This window comes from Gopherus evgoodei, chromosome 10, assembly GCF_007399415.2.
Source record: "Gopherus evgoodei ecotype Sinaloan lineage chromosome 10, rGopEvg1_v1.p, whole genome shotgun sequence".
Classification (NCBI taxonomy): domain Eukaryota; kingdom Metazoa; phylum Chordata; order Testudines; family Testudinidae; genus Gopherus; species Gopherus evgoodei.
In genome coordinates, this window is record NC_044331.1 from 79,652,504 (window position 1) to 79,668,258 (window position 15,755).

General features: G+C 54.6%; 1 protein-coding gene across 2 annotated transcripts in view; it reads right to left on the bottom strand.

The window, feature by feature from the left end:
• The window catches only part of GRAP (GRB2 related adaptor protein), a 34,542-nt gene extending 19,347 nt beyond the window's left edge, over positions 1-15,195 (bottom strand). Inside the window, exons 1-3 of one of the 2 annotated variants that reach the window (XM_030578793.1) lie at positions 14,929-15,195; positions 5,431-5,528; positions 232-354 (exon numbers count right to left, since the gene is read on the bottom strand). In XM_030578793.1, the coding sequence (XP_030434653.1) occupies positions 232-354; positions 5,431-5,528; positions 14,929-15,006 (299 nt within the window). In that variant the 5' untranslated portion in view covers positions 15,007-15,195. The remainder of the gene's footprint in view (positions 1-231; positions 355-5,430; positions 5,529-14,928) is intronic. The other variant, XM_030578794.1, reaches the window with a different exon arrangement.
• Positions 15,196-15,755: the final 560 nt, after the last annotated feature.

A 15,755-nucleotide genomic window follows, 5' to 3' on the forward strand; every position in this document is an offset into this window, starting at 1 on the left:
AAATCAGCTCCTCGGAGGGTATATAACCAGATGTACATTACCGCCAGCCTTTGACGGCTGGGACCATTGGCTCCCTTTAGTGTTCCCAGGTGCCAATTGCACCTGCTTACTGCTGCTCTATTCCATCAGCATTAAACACAGCGGCTTCATGTCCAACCCAGCAGGGCTCCTGCCAGGGGACTGGCTGCGGGCCTGAGCCGTGCGCATCAGAGAAAGGAACCAGCAACTTACTTGACGGAGATGGAGAATTCCCCCGGGGCGCTCTCGCTCTCACGGATCAGGAAGGCTCCCAAGTGCTTGCGTTTCAAGAGGATTTCTTCGGCCAGATGCCTGGGGATCCTTCCCGCGTACCACCTGGAGGGGGTCACACAAAGAACTGGAGATGAGCAGGAGATGGCAGGCCTGTGACCGCTCCCCCTCCCCCCAAACCATCAACAACACGGGCCAGACCCAGATGGGGCAGGAAGGTGTGAGATGATGCTGGGCATTAGGTTACATTGAAGAGGGGGCCTTTGGCTGGACTGTGCAGAAAGAGTTTAATGCCAGCTAGTTAGCCCTCCTGCATAGCCCAGGCCAGAGATTTGTCCCCATTGACTCCCATATGGAGCCCAGTAACCTGGGGAATAGAGGTATGTGACATGGTCATGCAGCAGCTCGGTGGCAGAGCTCGAATTAGCATCCAGGTCTCCTGAGTTGTTGTTCAGTGCTCTACACACTAGACAAGGCTGCCCCTAGAGCTCAGGCATCTGCCAGAACCTTGGCCACAAGCTGGTGTGGAGGCATTGCTCTAAAATGCAGCCCTCTGGAGACTCGAAGGGTCGAATGGGACATGGAGACTGAACAACCTTCTTTCACCCCAGAGAGGGTCTCTGACTCTGTTCACTTGTCCCTGAAATGCAGCCGCCTCTGGGGTGGAACACAGCACTGTGTGGGAAGGGCAGTGCAGACGCGCGTCTCTGGTTGAAATGGTGGGGAAGACGTTAGAGCAGGGTGTGGGTAAAATGATCCCGATTTGTGCCCTTTTGCGTGTAATCTATAATTACAGCCCCATGAGCAGCCTTTCCACCTCTGCGGCACCATCACAATTGCCTGCTGGTGCACGTGTGCTGATTTGTAGCGTCCTGGCCACAGCAACGGCAGCTTCCCAGTTGCTATTTGTGCAGCACCCAGCCCCGCTCGGCCCATTGTTTGTCTTTATCTTGTGGTTACCATGGCTTGAGGCCTGGCCAATGCTGGTGCCTGTCATTGCAGGGCTCAATGACCTGCAGAGCCATGATGCTGGCTTGTCTGGCGAGGAGAGGACACAGGAAGAGGGTGGACAATTAGACAGAGACAGGTTGGCTGTGTCATCCGGCTACGCCTGGCAGGAGCACCCGGTGTGTCTTAGGTTGGATTCCACCTGGAGGGAGGAGACCGTGCGGAGGACAGCCAACGACCGAGCGCAGGACGACCGCAAAGGATGTCGCCGTCATGGGGACGACAGGCTGGAGTCAAACATCTTGCTCTGCACAGAGAGCAGTGGGTCACTCGGCAGAAAAGGCTCAAAGGGTATGTCCACGCTGCGCCCTAAACTTGGGGTCACTCTGGTGTGAGCCCAACCCCCTCTTCCAGCCACATGCAAATCAGTCTGGTTTGGGTCCAAGCCCTGTCATTGTGCAGTGTGGACGCAGATCAAGCTGCAGGCCCAAGTCAGGTGTGCGCAGTGCGGTTAGCACAGCGGTGAGACCCGGGACCAGCAATTGTAAAGCCAGGTTTCCAGTGCAGTGTGGACACTCAAGCCCAGGCTTGGAAACAGTGAGCCCCACAAGCCTGGGTCCCCTGGGGGAAAGGCAGCGATCCCCCCACACACACACATTCTCCAACCAGAGTCTTTTTTCTCCTGCCGCTTGCCCCCTTAGATCCTGCTTCCTGGTGTGTCAGGGAGGAGAGGGGGTGTCTGGGGATTGATCAAAGAAGAAGGAGAGAAGGGGGAGCTTGTAGTGGTGGGGGAACCCCTTTGAGCCTCTGCCCCTAGCAGGAGGGTGCAAGGGCTGTGCATGCTGAGGGGACGGATCTGTTGTCCCTGAAGCTCTGAAGAGCCGGGCTAAGCCATCCTGAAGTGACGGGCTGAGCTGGGGAAAGCACAGGGGCAGCTGGGATGGGATCAGTGGGGAGGGCACCGGCGGGTGAGCGGCCCGGGTGGGGACCCTACGTAGCAGTGAGCAGGGAAGAGAAGGCGTCCCCAGCTGGGGCAGTGTATGGGGAAGGGGCACCACCCTGTGCTATTAGCTTTAAACCCAAGTGTGGCTTGAGCCCTCACTGCAGAGACTTGACAGCCACCGACAGCACCTGGGATAATGGGAGACCCAGCGATTTTGACAGGCAAATGTGCTGCTCACCAGTTAGTTTCACTTCTCTTTCTGGTCTGTTTCACTCCCTGGCTCGGGAGCTAAAACTGTCCCTGAGGTTTGGGCTGCAGACGCTGCGGAGTGGGTTAGATCTAGACAAAAGCCTTTGTCCCGCGAAATGAAAATAGCTTCCTGTCTAAGGGGACGTGGCTGTGGGGCCTCGGGTTTGCAAATCCTGTGTTTGCTCAGTTTTTTAACCAGTCCTAGAACGGGGCCTCGATCGGCCTGAGGGCGTCCCTGCGACTCAAGCAATAGAGAGAGAGTCAGGATGGAGAGAGCAAGAACTGACTTAAGCCCACCCCTCCCAGGGCAGGCCAGGCTCTGGCTGGATCACTGGTGACCCACTGCCATTGGCTGGCCAGGTCCTTTCGATTTTATCGTGCCAGGCCGCAGCACTGCCAGGTGACCGTGCCCGGCCTGGCCTCATCACTGAAACCCACACGCAAAATCCCTACGCCCATCATGGAATGTGGGCGAGGGGTGTGATGGAGGAGGACACGGTGACTTCGCGGAGGAGGTGACTGTGCTGCCTGGCAAATCATCCTGCCATCTCAGCTGGTTACCACCCTGCCCGCTGCCCGGCCAGAGACCGGGAAACTCAGCCACAGAGGGAGGCAGGGCCAGGGGCTGATTGCTTCCTGCATGAAACACCCCCATTGACCTCAACACTGCCCGGGGCGGCCCCTACCAGTGGGAGTCAGGCACCCAGTGAGGATCTGGGCCCCAGCTCAGAGAGGCAGTCAGAGTCTGAGCTGCTCGCAGGCCAATAGGCCGTGCCTCAGAAGAGACGGATGGAGTCTACTGGGAGACTCCCACGTTTCAGCAGGTGCCGGGGTGATGCCAGCGCTAACGCTGAGCCTGCCAGGCGGCCCTGGGCTGGCGTTATTGAGAGGCACAGCGTCTTCTGTCTTCCCTCAGCTCAGCATACGACTCTCCCTCTCCTCCCCAATGCACTGAGGAGTCATGGCCCCCTGACCCCAGGACACAAGGAGAGAAGCGTGATCCAGCTTCCCCGCAGGGGCAAAGTTGTTTGCTTTTCCTGATCCTGGTCCAGTCTGATCCTGGCTGCTAGACCCAGGCCAGGCCCGTGTGGCGCTGCTGCCCAGCCCCACTTGGCGTCGTCTGAGAGCCAGAGAGAACCACAGGGTCCCATGAGTGGGGCAGGTCCCCCAGCCCCTGTTACTTCCCTCCCCCTTTATGTCCATCACAGCATAACCCCTGGCTCTGCCGCAGCATGGGAGATGGGCCAGGGAGTGGACTGGGTGCTCGGCTGCTGCCGGATCCTGGTGATTTTGCAAGGCTGTGATCGTGCTCCCGGCTGAGAGAGACGAGCTGTGCAAGCCCGCTGTGCAGAAACACTGACAGCCTCAGCCACATCCTGTCGCTCATCTCCCACGCTGAGCGCTGTGCCCTCTCCTTTCCTGTGGTGGCTGCTTTATCTGGGTGGCACATCCCCCAGGGTTGGCAGTGCAGGGGTGGAAGTGGTTCCCAGGGCCACTGTGCATATTGGGGGAGCAGGCGGCCTCCCTATCTGGGCAGCATTGCACAGCAGTTTGGGGAGCACTCCTTCAGCGCCTCTGTTCCTCTCACCCCTTGTCACTCGTGAACATCCGTGCACATGAGTGCTGGTGGGCTGGGAAAATCCCAGGGCGCACAGCCGCATGGGGCATCAAGAAGAGCCTTCCCGATTCCTTTACAGCACAACAGACATCCAGTCAGGGAGCGGAAATGACATTGTGTTACTCAGGTGCCCAATCTCACGCCTCAGATGAGGACAAACCGATAGTGGAACAGTCCCCGAGGCCGACACGCACGGGGGTCAGTTGTTCATGGTGCAAGAGGGAGTCACTAGTACAGGTGTGAAAAGCAAAGCTGGGCACAAGCGACTTGCAAACAGAAAAAGGGGTTTAATGCTTCAGATTCGGCTGGCTCAGCTGAACAGTTTAGAGAAAACATCCTCTGGGCCAGACCCCAACTGATCAGTGCTCACACCTGGGCAGTGGGGGGTAAAGGTGCCTCATGCCAGGATGCAAGGAGAGAAGTGTGATCCGGCTCCCCCTTATCCCTGCAGGGGCACAGAGATGTTTGCTTTTCCTGATCCTGGTCCTGCCCTGAGTCCCAGCAACTGCCAGCGGCTTAATTAGCCCCAGGCACAAATTAGAGTAGCCCCAAGGTTCCTGTAGTTTGCACCAGTAGAGAAGAGCTCCCAAGGAGCTGCTCTATTGGCCAGAATTGCCAGAGTGCACTGTGCTCCAGTCCCGCCCCAGTCCGTTCCTTACACAGTGGGAGCTAGAAGCAGCTGCATATAGTTGGCGACGGCAGCCCTGGGCCAGCTGAGAATTAACCTGTACTGGGGTAACCCCAACTAGCCTCTTGGAGCAGCTTTCACCCCTTTTTGTGGTGCTGGAGCAGCGCGAAGGGCCGTGGATCTCTGGGCTAGTAGGAAGGTGGTGTAAGATGCAGTCGCGTTAGTGGGCGTTGTGTGCCATTGGCGAACGAATGGTACCTGCCGTTCTGCCAGCGTCTTGGGAAGGGAAACCTTTGTGCCAGGGGATGGGTTCTGGAATCTTTGTGCCAAAGGAGGCACATCGCTTGACGGGTGACTTTTAAAAGGACAGCCCCTCAGAAAGAATACTTCACCTTAGCATAATGTGTTTTCCAAACACAGATCACAAAACGCTTGATGAACGAGAGTGTCATTAACCCTGGGTTAACATTGGGGGCAGGGAAGCTGAAGCACAGAGACATAAGTGACTGGCTTGGTCTCTGCCTCAATTTCCCCTTTTGTGAAATGGGGTTCGTGAGTTACTTTACAGGCTTGGCGGGTCACAGCTGCCAATCTGTTTTGAGACCCTCTGAAGGAAGAGGATTGCACAGAAGTACTGAGTCCTATTGCTTGTTATTTCAGGAGGGGAATATGGTCACTTCATTTTGCACTCAACTGCTACCTTCTGAAGCGGGGTTGGCTGCCTGGTGGCCCAGAGTGGGCCTGCTTTGAACCCTCCAAGGCCTGTGCGAGGTGGAAGCTCAGGAAGGTACTTACGGGTGTGGCTTGACTTTAATGTAATTCTTCGGGATGAATCCTTCTGACCCGTACAGCTCGGCTTTATACCAGTTCTGATCATCTTCCATATTCAGGATCTAAGGACACAAGGGAAGAGAATGAATGTGCTTTTGAAATGTTGATCTCACTCTGAGCTATTCCAAACAAAGAAAATGACTGCGACCTCTCAGTGCTGTCAGCTCCAGGAATCGAATGGGGCAGGATTGGAGCCGGCCCACAATGGAATATTTTTTCATAGGAAAAATGAGGTTTTGTGGAAAACAATATTTTTTGTTTCTTGCAACGATAATTTGATGAGGTTGTTTGTTGGCTGTGCCTGTCTTTAAAACAGGCTTGATCCAAGTTCTGTGGCTGAACTCCCCTGGACTTCGGCACATTCCGAATCCAGATCCAAATTTTGTTAATCATGTCAATTGCTAGGTCTATGGCTGATGAACTCAAACAGCAATTTCTGTGCTGCTGCCCAGGCAGATACAAGCAGGAGGGAACATTATGGGCAGCCGTGAGCGTTGATTTGGGATTTCTAGGAAGCCTGTGCAAATTGCATACCCAGCCCTTTAAACCCCCCCTGTCTTTTTGGAAGGGAGTATCCTTTTTTCTTTCTTTACAGGAACTCAGAGTTATTCAATGGAGTGCCTCCTGCAGGCAGGAAAACCCTTGGAGGACAAGTGGGATTTTTAAAGGGCCAAGACATTAGGTGTGGCCCTGGGGTTACAGGTTGCCAGCACAGCAAAGTTTGGATACTCCTGCAAGAGACTGGCACAGGTGCCCATGGGGTACAGCTGTTCTATGCCAACACCTCACGTGACAGACAATACCTTATATGGGCATCTGAAGAAGGATAAATAGATCCATAGATGGACAGACAGATGTGGAGTTAATCTGGGCATCTCTATTTTACCCAAAAGGAAATGTCCCCATATAAATAGAAGGGCCGCTGCCCAGTTCAGCTTTCACAATATTTTCCAGTACTCCTACGCAATGGGGAGCTCTGTTCAGTGCAGCTGTGCAAACAGGATTTGAAACCGTTCACATCATGCTGGGTATGACCCTGCTGCTGCTCAGATCGGCTTGACTCTGGGTGCCAGGTTTGTATAGTTTTTGGTGGCGCCCAGAACGGGTCCAAGCAGAGATGGGGGCAAACGCCCAGGGCCCCACACTCTGGGGGGCCCTGTGCTTCACGGGGACACAGGGTCCAGGGTGGTTTTGGAGGTTAGCGGGGAGCCTGGCGCTGGCGGTAACCAGTGACCTGGCCCCAGCCCGTTCCACTCCGCCCCGCCGGCTCCCAGTGTCGCTCCGTGAGGGGGCGGAAGCCGGAAAGAGGCGGGACGGGGGCTTGGGGAAGGGATGGAATGGGGTCAGGGAGGGGGTGGAGCAGGGAGTGGGCTGGGGCTGGGGTAGCTCGCTACCCCCCACTAATCCCCCAGGCTACCCTGGACCTCGCGTCCCCTTGAAGCGCGGGGCCTCACTGGTCTGTCCTATGGATGGGATGGCTCTGAAAATCTAAGCCCAAACATTGGTGGAGCCAGACCCACGTTCCTGAATATTGGTGGAGCCCGGCCCCCCCGGGCCAATATAACTCGCCGCCTGTGGGCTTGCCATAGCTTCAAGGCTATGGGAAAGATGACGGGTGTGAACCCGGGGCCATGCTTGAGATGACGCCGGGGAGGGGAGTGCTGTCTGGAGCCAAGCCCCGAGCAGCCAGGCACTGTGCAAACGTCGCTTACGTGGCTACCCCAAGGCACTAGCTCTGGGCTCCCTCCCCACCCCTGGACCTCTGCTGATGAATCTCAGCCTCCACTTGCAGCCCCCTGCCATTGCCCTCCTGGGTTCCCTCCCCACGCATGCAGCTCCTGACCCGCTGCCCCTTTGCCATCCCCATACAGAGCTCTGCAGCTGCCCCCCCCCCAGCCCCCTGCTAGCTGAGACATGGCTCCTCCCACAACAGAGGCTGCCACGGGTCGGGCTGAGCTGTAGCAGCCTGAGTGGTGGTTTTGGTACTGATGGCGACCTGCATTTGCACTCGCGACCTGCACCGTGTCTGCATGCCGGACTCGAGAGGCGAATGGGCATTTTAAACAGCCATGTGCTGAACAAACACAACCCCCCAACCTTGCCGGCAGCGCTCAGACCTGCAGAGGGGGGCCAGGCCCAAGGGCGGATGCCGGGGTCTCTGGGAACAGACCCAGGGCTCCAGACATGCTTCTGAGCAAGGCAAAGGGGTCAGGACCTGGGGGGAGCCTCGTACAATCAAGGCTGTGCCTGAGCAAATGGACCAGGCTGGCCCCCTGTGAATAGGACGAGGAGCTGAGATCTGGCCCATTCTTCTTCCAGCTGGGGGCACCTGGCTTACAACCAAGGCAGCCGGCTGAGCGCCCCCCCCCTTACTCTCTAGTGACCCCTTCTGATTGATGTGAGGAGCGGCATTAACTAACGAGTGGCCATGGAGACACAGACCTGCAATGGGTCTGGGGGGTACAAGTCCAGCACCCTGCCATGGTAGCAAACTCACCCACTCCAAGCCTTTAAAAATCACGTGTCGCGCCCCTTCCCGCCCCTGACAAATCCTGAGACTGGCCTTAACACCGTGAGATTTTAAACATCCTGCACGTGGGGCTCTTTGCCTGCTGGTGTTTGTGCTCTTAGCACTCATGTTTTCAGCCTTTTCTCAGCAGCTACAAGGGCTAGATGTGTACTGGGTATGTTCTTTCAAACACAGGCTGAGATTCTCACATGATCCCCTAACTCCAGGAGCTGAGGCTTTAAGAAAACCACCACATATCACAATACTTGTGATCCAGGCACAAGACTTGGCAATGCTGAGGAGGGCACTTTCCTGTGGCACGTTTTATATTGCTGTTTCCTGCCTCGTCATAACTGGGAATTCCCCTATGGCCCTCAGGAGCCGATTCAGGAGACTTGCTGACCGTGGGAATCACAGAATCATAGAGATGTCGGCTGGAAGGGACCTTGAGAGGTCATCAAGTCCAGCCCCCTGTGCTGAGGCAGGACCAAGCAAACCTGTTCTTAAAACCCACCAGTGATCCTACAACCTCTGTTGGAAACCTGTTCCAGAGCTTGAAAGTTAGAAAGTTTCTCCTACTAACCTAAGTCCCCTTTGTGGCAGATTAAGCCCAATCCTTCTTATCCTACCTTCAGTGGACATATTCCCGTCCTCTTTAACCGCCCTTAACATATTTGAAGACTGTTATCAGGTCTCCCGCTCCCCAGTCTGCTTTTCTCCAGCTGAAACATGCCCAGATTTTTTTTAACCTTTTCCCAGACATCAGGTTTTGCGAGGGGCGACTATCTTCTCCTGGGAGGGGGTGGCCCTCTACGCCTGACACCAGCAGCCAGAAACATTGGGCTGAGTCTCAGCTGCATTGACAGTGCCCTGGTGGATTCTGGGACAGGGAACTGCTTTAGCGATGGCGGAGGAATCCCCTTCTGTCTGGCTGACTGCGTTTTTTCGTGCCTGGATCCGTGGGTGGGGCAAGAGGGGAATTTCCACTCTAGACTCTGATTCATGCATCCCTTCCAAGAACGAGGCGTCGTGCTCAGAGTCCAGAGCTACCGGGGTGGAGCCTATTTCACTGCCATGGGGCTTTCAAAGAAATCGCATCAGTGGGGAAATTCCATCCTTCTCATCGGGGCTACGGGTCCAGGTGGCTCTCTCGTTGCTGAAGCTGGGGAGCTCTCCAGGCAGGGGCTGCAGCAGGCTCAGCCCTTTTGCACACTTCCTCATGAATTTAGCACTCGTGCACATGAGACGCTTGTGACAGCACTGGCTTGAACCAAACATTACACTTTCCAATGGCTATGCCAATACCCCAGCCCCTGCCATCCTGACCCTGGGCTGCCGGTGCCTCTCAGTCCTGATCTGGCATGAACCGGCTGGTATGGCGATGAGCTCTCCTGGCATCAGCAATGGTGATGGTTTGGGGGCTTTGTACAAATGGCGTCAAGGCTGGGACCCGTTGGCCTCCTGTTCCCATCTGACCTCCTCCAGCATTTGAACCTGAGTCTCTAGAAGAGAAAGGCTGGTGCAGTCACACACCAGCCCTCCTGCAGCCGTTCCCGCCCCCTCCCACCAGCCTGAGCCCCAGTCACTGGGCTTGTAGCAGGCTGAGTTTCCTTGGGACCCTCTTCCCTTCTGTCTGGATTGTATCAACCCAGCCACACAGGAGAGACCTGGAGGGGAATTGGTGTCTGAAGTTATTCCCCAGCCAGCTAGAGGGGCCAGTGCAGAGCAGAATCCCCTGCTCCCCTCAGGGCTTCAGAGTTGCATAGCAGGGGAAGTAGCTGTTTGTAGCAAAGCAATGCATAGCTCTTGCCTTGCACGAAGGGGCAGAGTCCTGTCACAGCCCAGCGGGTGGACAAGGACATTGCTCCCCACCCTGAAACCAGACCAGGCTGCGTCTTTCCAACCCAGCGAGGGCTTGACTGAGCAACATGTGTCTGCAAAAGCCAGCGCTGCCTGCAAAGCGAGCACCTGCCTCTCCGGCAGTGCCCAGGCCCCTCTGCTGTCCTTTCGCGGCCTGGCCCAACGAGAGCCAAGTCACGTCTTAAATGCCTGCTAGCAAATGAGCTGGCTGGCTAATGGCTCGGCCACCAGGTCAGACACCCAATTCGCTGGGGACCATGGATGGCCCTGAGCTGGGTGCTGAGTGTTGTTGGGGATGGAGGATTATGTGGTTACTGCCAGGCGGTGCCCTGGGGACCTGGGTTTGAAGGGAGACACTGATGGAATTGCAGTTGGTACCACAACCTAGTCCCTCCCCGGACCAGCTGCAAGGTCCTCAGCAGGGTCTCTGCTCTCCAGAGGTGCCCAGGGACAGCCGGGGTGGTAGCAGGGCAGATCTGAGGGGCGTCAGCAGGGCTGCATGGGGAACCAGGGCTGGAACAGCAGGGGAGGGAGAGGAATGTGCCACAGCTGCGTGGCCCCATGCCGACACACGTGAGCGGCCGTTAGTCTCGTGAGCAGCTCTGCGGGGCCACCCAGGTGAGCAAGGACTGCCAGACGCCCCTGGCGATGGGGCTTGCAGTGAGTTCTCCAGGCGCTGCTTTGCAGTTCAGAGGCAGACAGACCCCAGGTGCGCAGGGAACGGCTCCCAAACTGGTCTTCTCTGCTTAGTCCAAGGCAGGATCTGACCTCCCTCCCTGCCTTTGGGCCCCTGCCTCATGGCTGATGTGACTGAGGAGTCAGCCAGGAGCCCACCAGGTCTAGGGCTAGAGGAGACCTGTGACAGCCTAGCCGAGGCAGCGTCTGCTCCGTGCCCCTGTTGCACAGCGGTTCCCAGCTGACTTAGCAACAGCCGAACGCATGGAACTGGCGGGTGGTTGCTTTGTTATTTCCTGTACTGACAGTCGGCGCTGGTGCTACCGTCCCAGCCATTTCCCACCTGCTCCCCCGCACAGAGACAGTCCCTTGGCTGTGTGGCTCTATCCATAAATGACTCTGGAGAACGCTGGACGAGGAACAGGCAAAGCACCCGGCCTGACACCAAACGACATTGATACAAGAGGTTTCCTTCCCACACGAGGGTTTGTGCTGCAGGCACGTACCCAGAGACCTTGGTTCTATTCCTGCCTCTCTGCAGCCTGGATGACCTTGGGCCAAACACTTCCTGCTGCTACTTCCTCCTTGGTGAAATGGGGATAATGCCCCCAAAGGCTAAATCCAGGCTGGGCCTGGTAAGAGAGAGTCTACAGAGACGGGGTTAGGATTGGGCAGCTGGGGAACCGCCCCATGGAGAGAAGAAGCAACTTGCCCAACATCACCCAGGAAACGTGGAGCCTTGCTGGGATTTGAACCTGGGCCTCCTGAGTCCCCTTCTACTGCCTGACCCACCCGACTATCTCTCAGAGGGCAGTGATGCTGTCTCTGCAATCTGCTGCTGTTAATCTGCTCAGCCATACAGGGCACACAGAGAGGCTATTGCAAGGTACGAGTGCTGCCTGATTTTTATTGCCACAGGTCTGAGATGGCGGCTTTGCTCACAAGGGGCGGAGCAGTGAGCTAGTTTTGCAGGTTATCCTGAGCACGAGGCAGTTGTTTTCGTTAGCACCCGACCCCTTTCTATTCGATCAGCGCTGCTCTTGGAAAATCCTGGGGAACAAACCAAACACCCAACCCGATGGAGTGTGGGTGCAAAATTACATCTGCAAAAAAGGGGGCTAAGCTGAAAATCTATCTATCTATCTATCTATCTATCTATCCCCATATACCCCCTCTATCTATCTATCCCCATCCACCCCATCCACCTATCTATCTATCTATCTATCTATCTATCTATCTATCTATCCCCATATACCCCCTCTATCTATCTATCCCCATCCACCCCATCCACCTATCTATCTATCTATCTATCTATCTATCTATCTATCTATCTATCTATCTATCTATCTATCCCCATATACCCCCTCTATCTATCTATCCCCATCCACCCCATCCACCTATCTATCTATCTATCTATCTATCTATCTATCTATCTATCTATCTATCTATCCCCATATACCCCCTCTATCTATCTATCCCCATCCACCCCATCCACCTATCTATCTATCTATCTATCTATCTATCTATCTATCTATCTATCTATCTATCCCCATATACCCCCTCTATCTATCTATCCCCATCCACCCCATCCACCTATCTATCTATCCCCATATACCCCCTCTATCTATCTATCCCCATCCACCCCATCCACCTATCTATCTATCTATCTATCTATCTATCTATCTATCTATCTATCTATCTATCTATCTATCTATCCCCATCCACCCCCTCTATCTATCTATCTATCCCCATCCACCCCCTCTATCTTTCCCCGTCCACTCCCTCTATCTATCTATCTATCCCCATCCACCCACTTTATCTATCTATCTATCCCCATCCACCCGCTTTATCTATCTATCTATCTATCTAATCCCATTCGTATCTAGCTCTCTAGTTGTGTTTATATCTCACTCATCACCATGATAGCTACCTCTATAAACTCAGACCAGACCAGCCCTGCCATGTCTCCAGAGACATTATGTGATGTAGGCCGTGCAAATGTTGTTACGGCCATGATTTCGGCATGCTGGCATGATTCAGGAGTGATCGAGCTCGGAGTGGGCCCCATTATTTATCACATAATTTGTCATTTGCAAATGGTACTTTAACAGAACTGGTGTCAACTCTCACATACAAAGTGCCTGGAAATATCACCACAGTATATGGAGAATTTCGCAAGCACAAGCCTGGGGAAGAAAGACTTTTGGCTACTTTCTTCTTAAACAGTAAGTCAGAGCTCTACTGAGACAAAATGTTGGGGCAGTGTATTAATTCAGATCTAAAGCACAGGAGTAAATAAGTGTTCAGGTGAATCAAACATCTCTTAAGAGATTTACTGCTCCTGTTTGTATACCAGGTATGTCTAGCGGCCCCAACTGAGATCACAGAAATAAGATATGTCAGGCTGGAAGGGACCTTAAGAGCTCATCCAGTCCAATCCCCTGCACTGAGTCAGGACCAGGTAAACCCAGACCATCCCTGGCTGGTGTTTGTCCAACCTGTGCTTAAAAACCTCCAGTGACAGGGATTCCAAAACCTCCCTACATAACCGATTCCAGAGCTCAGCTCTCCTTAGCAAGTTTCTGCTGATATCCATCCTTGATCTCCCTTGTGGTGAACAGAGCTGATTCCTTCTTGTCCTGTCCTTGGCGCACACGGAGAGCCCTTGATCACCAGCCCCTTTATGACAACCTTTTACATATTTGAAGACTATCGCCCCCCCCTTCTCTTCTCTAGACTCATGCCCAATGCATTCAAGCTTTTCTTTCCAATTTGTCCACATCTTTCCTGAAGTGTGGCACTCGGAATTGGACAGCGTAGTCCGGCCACAGTTCCACTAGTGCCAAGCAGAGCCGGACAATTACAGCCTGTGTCTTACTTACAATGCTGCTGGCAATACACCCCAAAACAACATTTGCCTTTTTTGCCACAGCATCACAGTGTTGACTCATGTTCAATTTGGGATTCCTTATAACCCCAGGTTCTTTTCAGCAGTACTACGACCTAGCCAGCGAGTCCCAGTTTGCAGCAGCGCATTTGATGTGTCCTTCCTAAGTGTAGTCCTTTGCACTTGTCTCTATTGACTTTCATCTTGCTGAATTCAGGCCAGCTCTCCAATTGATCAAGATCGTTTTGAATTCAAATCCTGTCCTCCAAAGTGCTTGCAACCCCTCCCAGCTTGGTGTTGTCCACCAATGTCAGAATTGTCCATTCTAGTCCATCCCCCAAGTCATTAATGAAAATATTGAATGGTACCAGGCCCCGGACAGACCCCTGTGGGACCCCACTTGGCACATTCTCCCAGTTTGACAGTGAACTACTCATAACTACTCACTGGTTTCTCAACAGCTGCACACCCACCTTACAGTCATTTCACCTAGATCCCATTCCCCTAGTTTGCTGTTTGTGGTTTCAGGCCCACACATAAGAGATGGTTTCTGCCCAGAAGAGTTCACAGTAAAAATGAAGGGTGGGAGAAGGGAACTGAGGACCAGAGAGATAGGTTGGTTTGCTCCTGGTTACAGGAGGACCCTGCCACAGAGCTTGCAACCGAACCCACATCTACAGGGTCCTACTCCCGTGCCTAGACTGCAAGCCCATCCTCTGTCTCACTTTACTTGAAGGAGCTCAGCTGTGTTGCATGACGCCTCATTCCAAGCTCATCTGCTCTTTGCAGTCGGCCCACTGCCAGACCAGGTCTCTTTACAGATGTCCTGGGGATCCTCCTCAACCCACAGACACACACCTGAAAGCTGCACGGGCAGGCTACGGGCTGGGGCTGCTCCCCTGGAGCAGCATTGGGCCCCATCTGTGGAGGACTGAGCTGCTCCAAGGGCCAGATCCTCTCCCCAGTAAAGTCCCCAGGCAGCTTGGCCATGGACATCCGTGCAGCTAGGATCGGTAGTGGCAAGCAATGCCTCCTAGTCCTCCCAGCCCTTCGAGGTGGTTGGGTGCCAGGCCATGGAAGGAACAAGCCCGTCCACACTACAGATGATAGTAGCTTGGGCTGAACACTGCTTTTGGGCCCTGCTGTGTCCTCAGTCAGGGCTTACCCGTCTCTCTGGGCCACTGCATCTCAGGCACAGTTTAACCCCCACCCAGCACGACCTCTCCCTGCTGGTGCAGCCAGTCTCAGATGCTTTCTAGCTCTCTTCTCGGGCTCGATCCAATCTGAGCTTCTGGGTCAGTGCATTTCAGAGGCATCCTAGAGCCTCATCTGCCCCCAGATCTCCCCACTCCCTAGCCCTCCCCTGCACTGGGATCCTCCAGCAAGAGATGCTGGACTCCTACAAGTGCTCTGAATGGGTATGCTGCACTTAGGCCATCAGTCTGAGCTCCTAGGGGCAGGTGGCTGTGCCTGGGGGAGCCTGTCTTCCTTGCTGGGGCTCCCTTGATAAGAAAACAGGGGGCAGAGGTACCTTCAGCGTGTCTCCCTTGCGAAAGGGCAGCTCGTCCTTCTCCGTCGCCTGGAAGCTGTACAAAGCCACAGACTCCATCCTGTGCCAGAGCAGCCGGTCTCTCTTCGCTCGCCGGCTCGGCAGGGCTCCTGGCAGCCGTCCCCTGTCTCTCGCCTGCTGCACCTGCCCTCGCTGTCGGTGTGAGGCTGGAGAGCAAGGATGCAGCTGCAGAAGGGAGGGGCCAAGCTGGCCCCGAAAGACCTGGGGGCTGTTCTGAGTGATGCTCAGGAAGAGGCGATGAAGCCCTTGGCTTCCTGTTTCTCGTCTCAGGCTTGCAGGCAGGCATTGCTGCTTTGATTTTTTGTTTTCTTTTGTTTGTTAGTTGAGTGAGAGATTCTTCCTGGTGAGAAATCAGGCAGGAAGCCACTTGGCTGTTGTTGGGTGGGCCAGGAAGGGATCCCAGCCTCTGGCGGGAAGAGGAGAAGTTACATGGAAACCGATGCCCCTGGAGATAGGGAGATGGGGAAAATGTTCTGGGGAGGAGAGAATGGGGCTGGGAGTCAGGACTCTTGGGTCCCTTTCCTGACTCTCCTGCTGCCTCAGAGTCTGACTTAAAGCCCATTGAATTCAAGGGAAAGACGCAGTCTAATGTGATTGGGCACTCAAGCAGCTCAGTATGCAGCTACCTAAGGGCCAGCCATTTGGCTGATCTGTGCCTCAGTTTACCGTTCCGTAAAATCGGGTGATAGCAATGAGCTACAGTCCCTCGAGGGAGGGTGGCTGCAAGTTTGTAAAGTGCTTTGAGATCCTCAGACAAAAGCTCTTCGAGATGGGCCAGGTGTTACTAA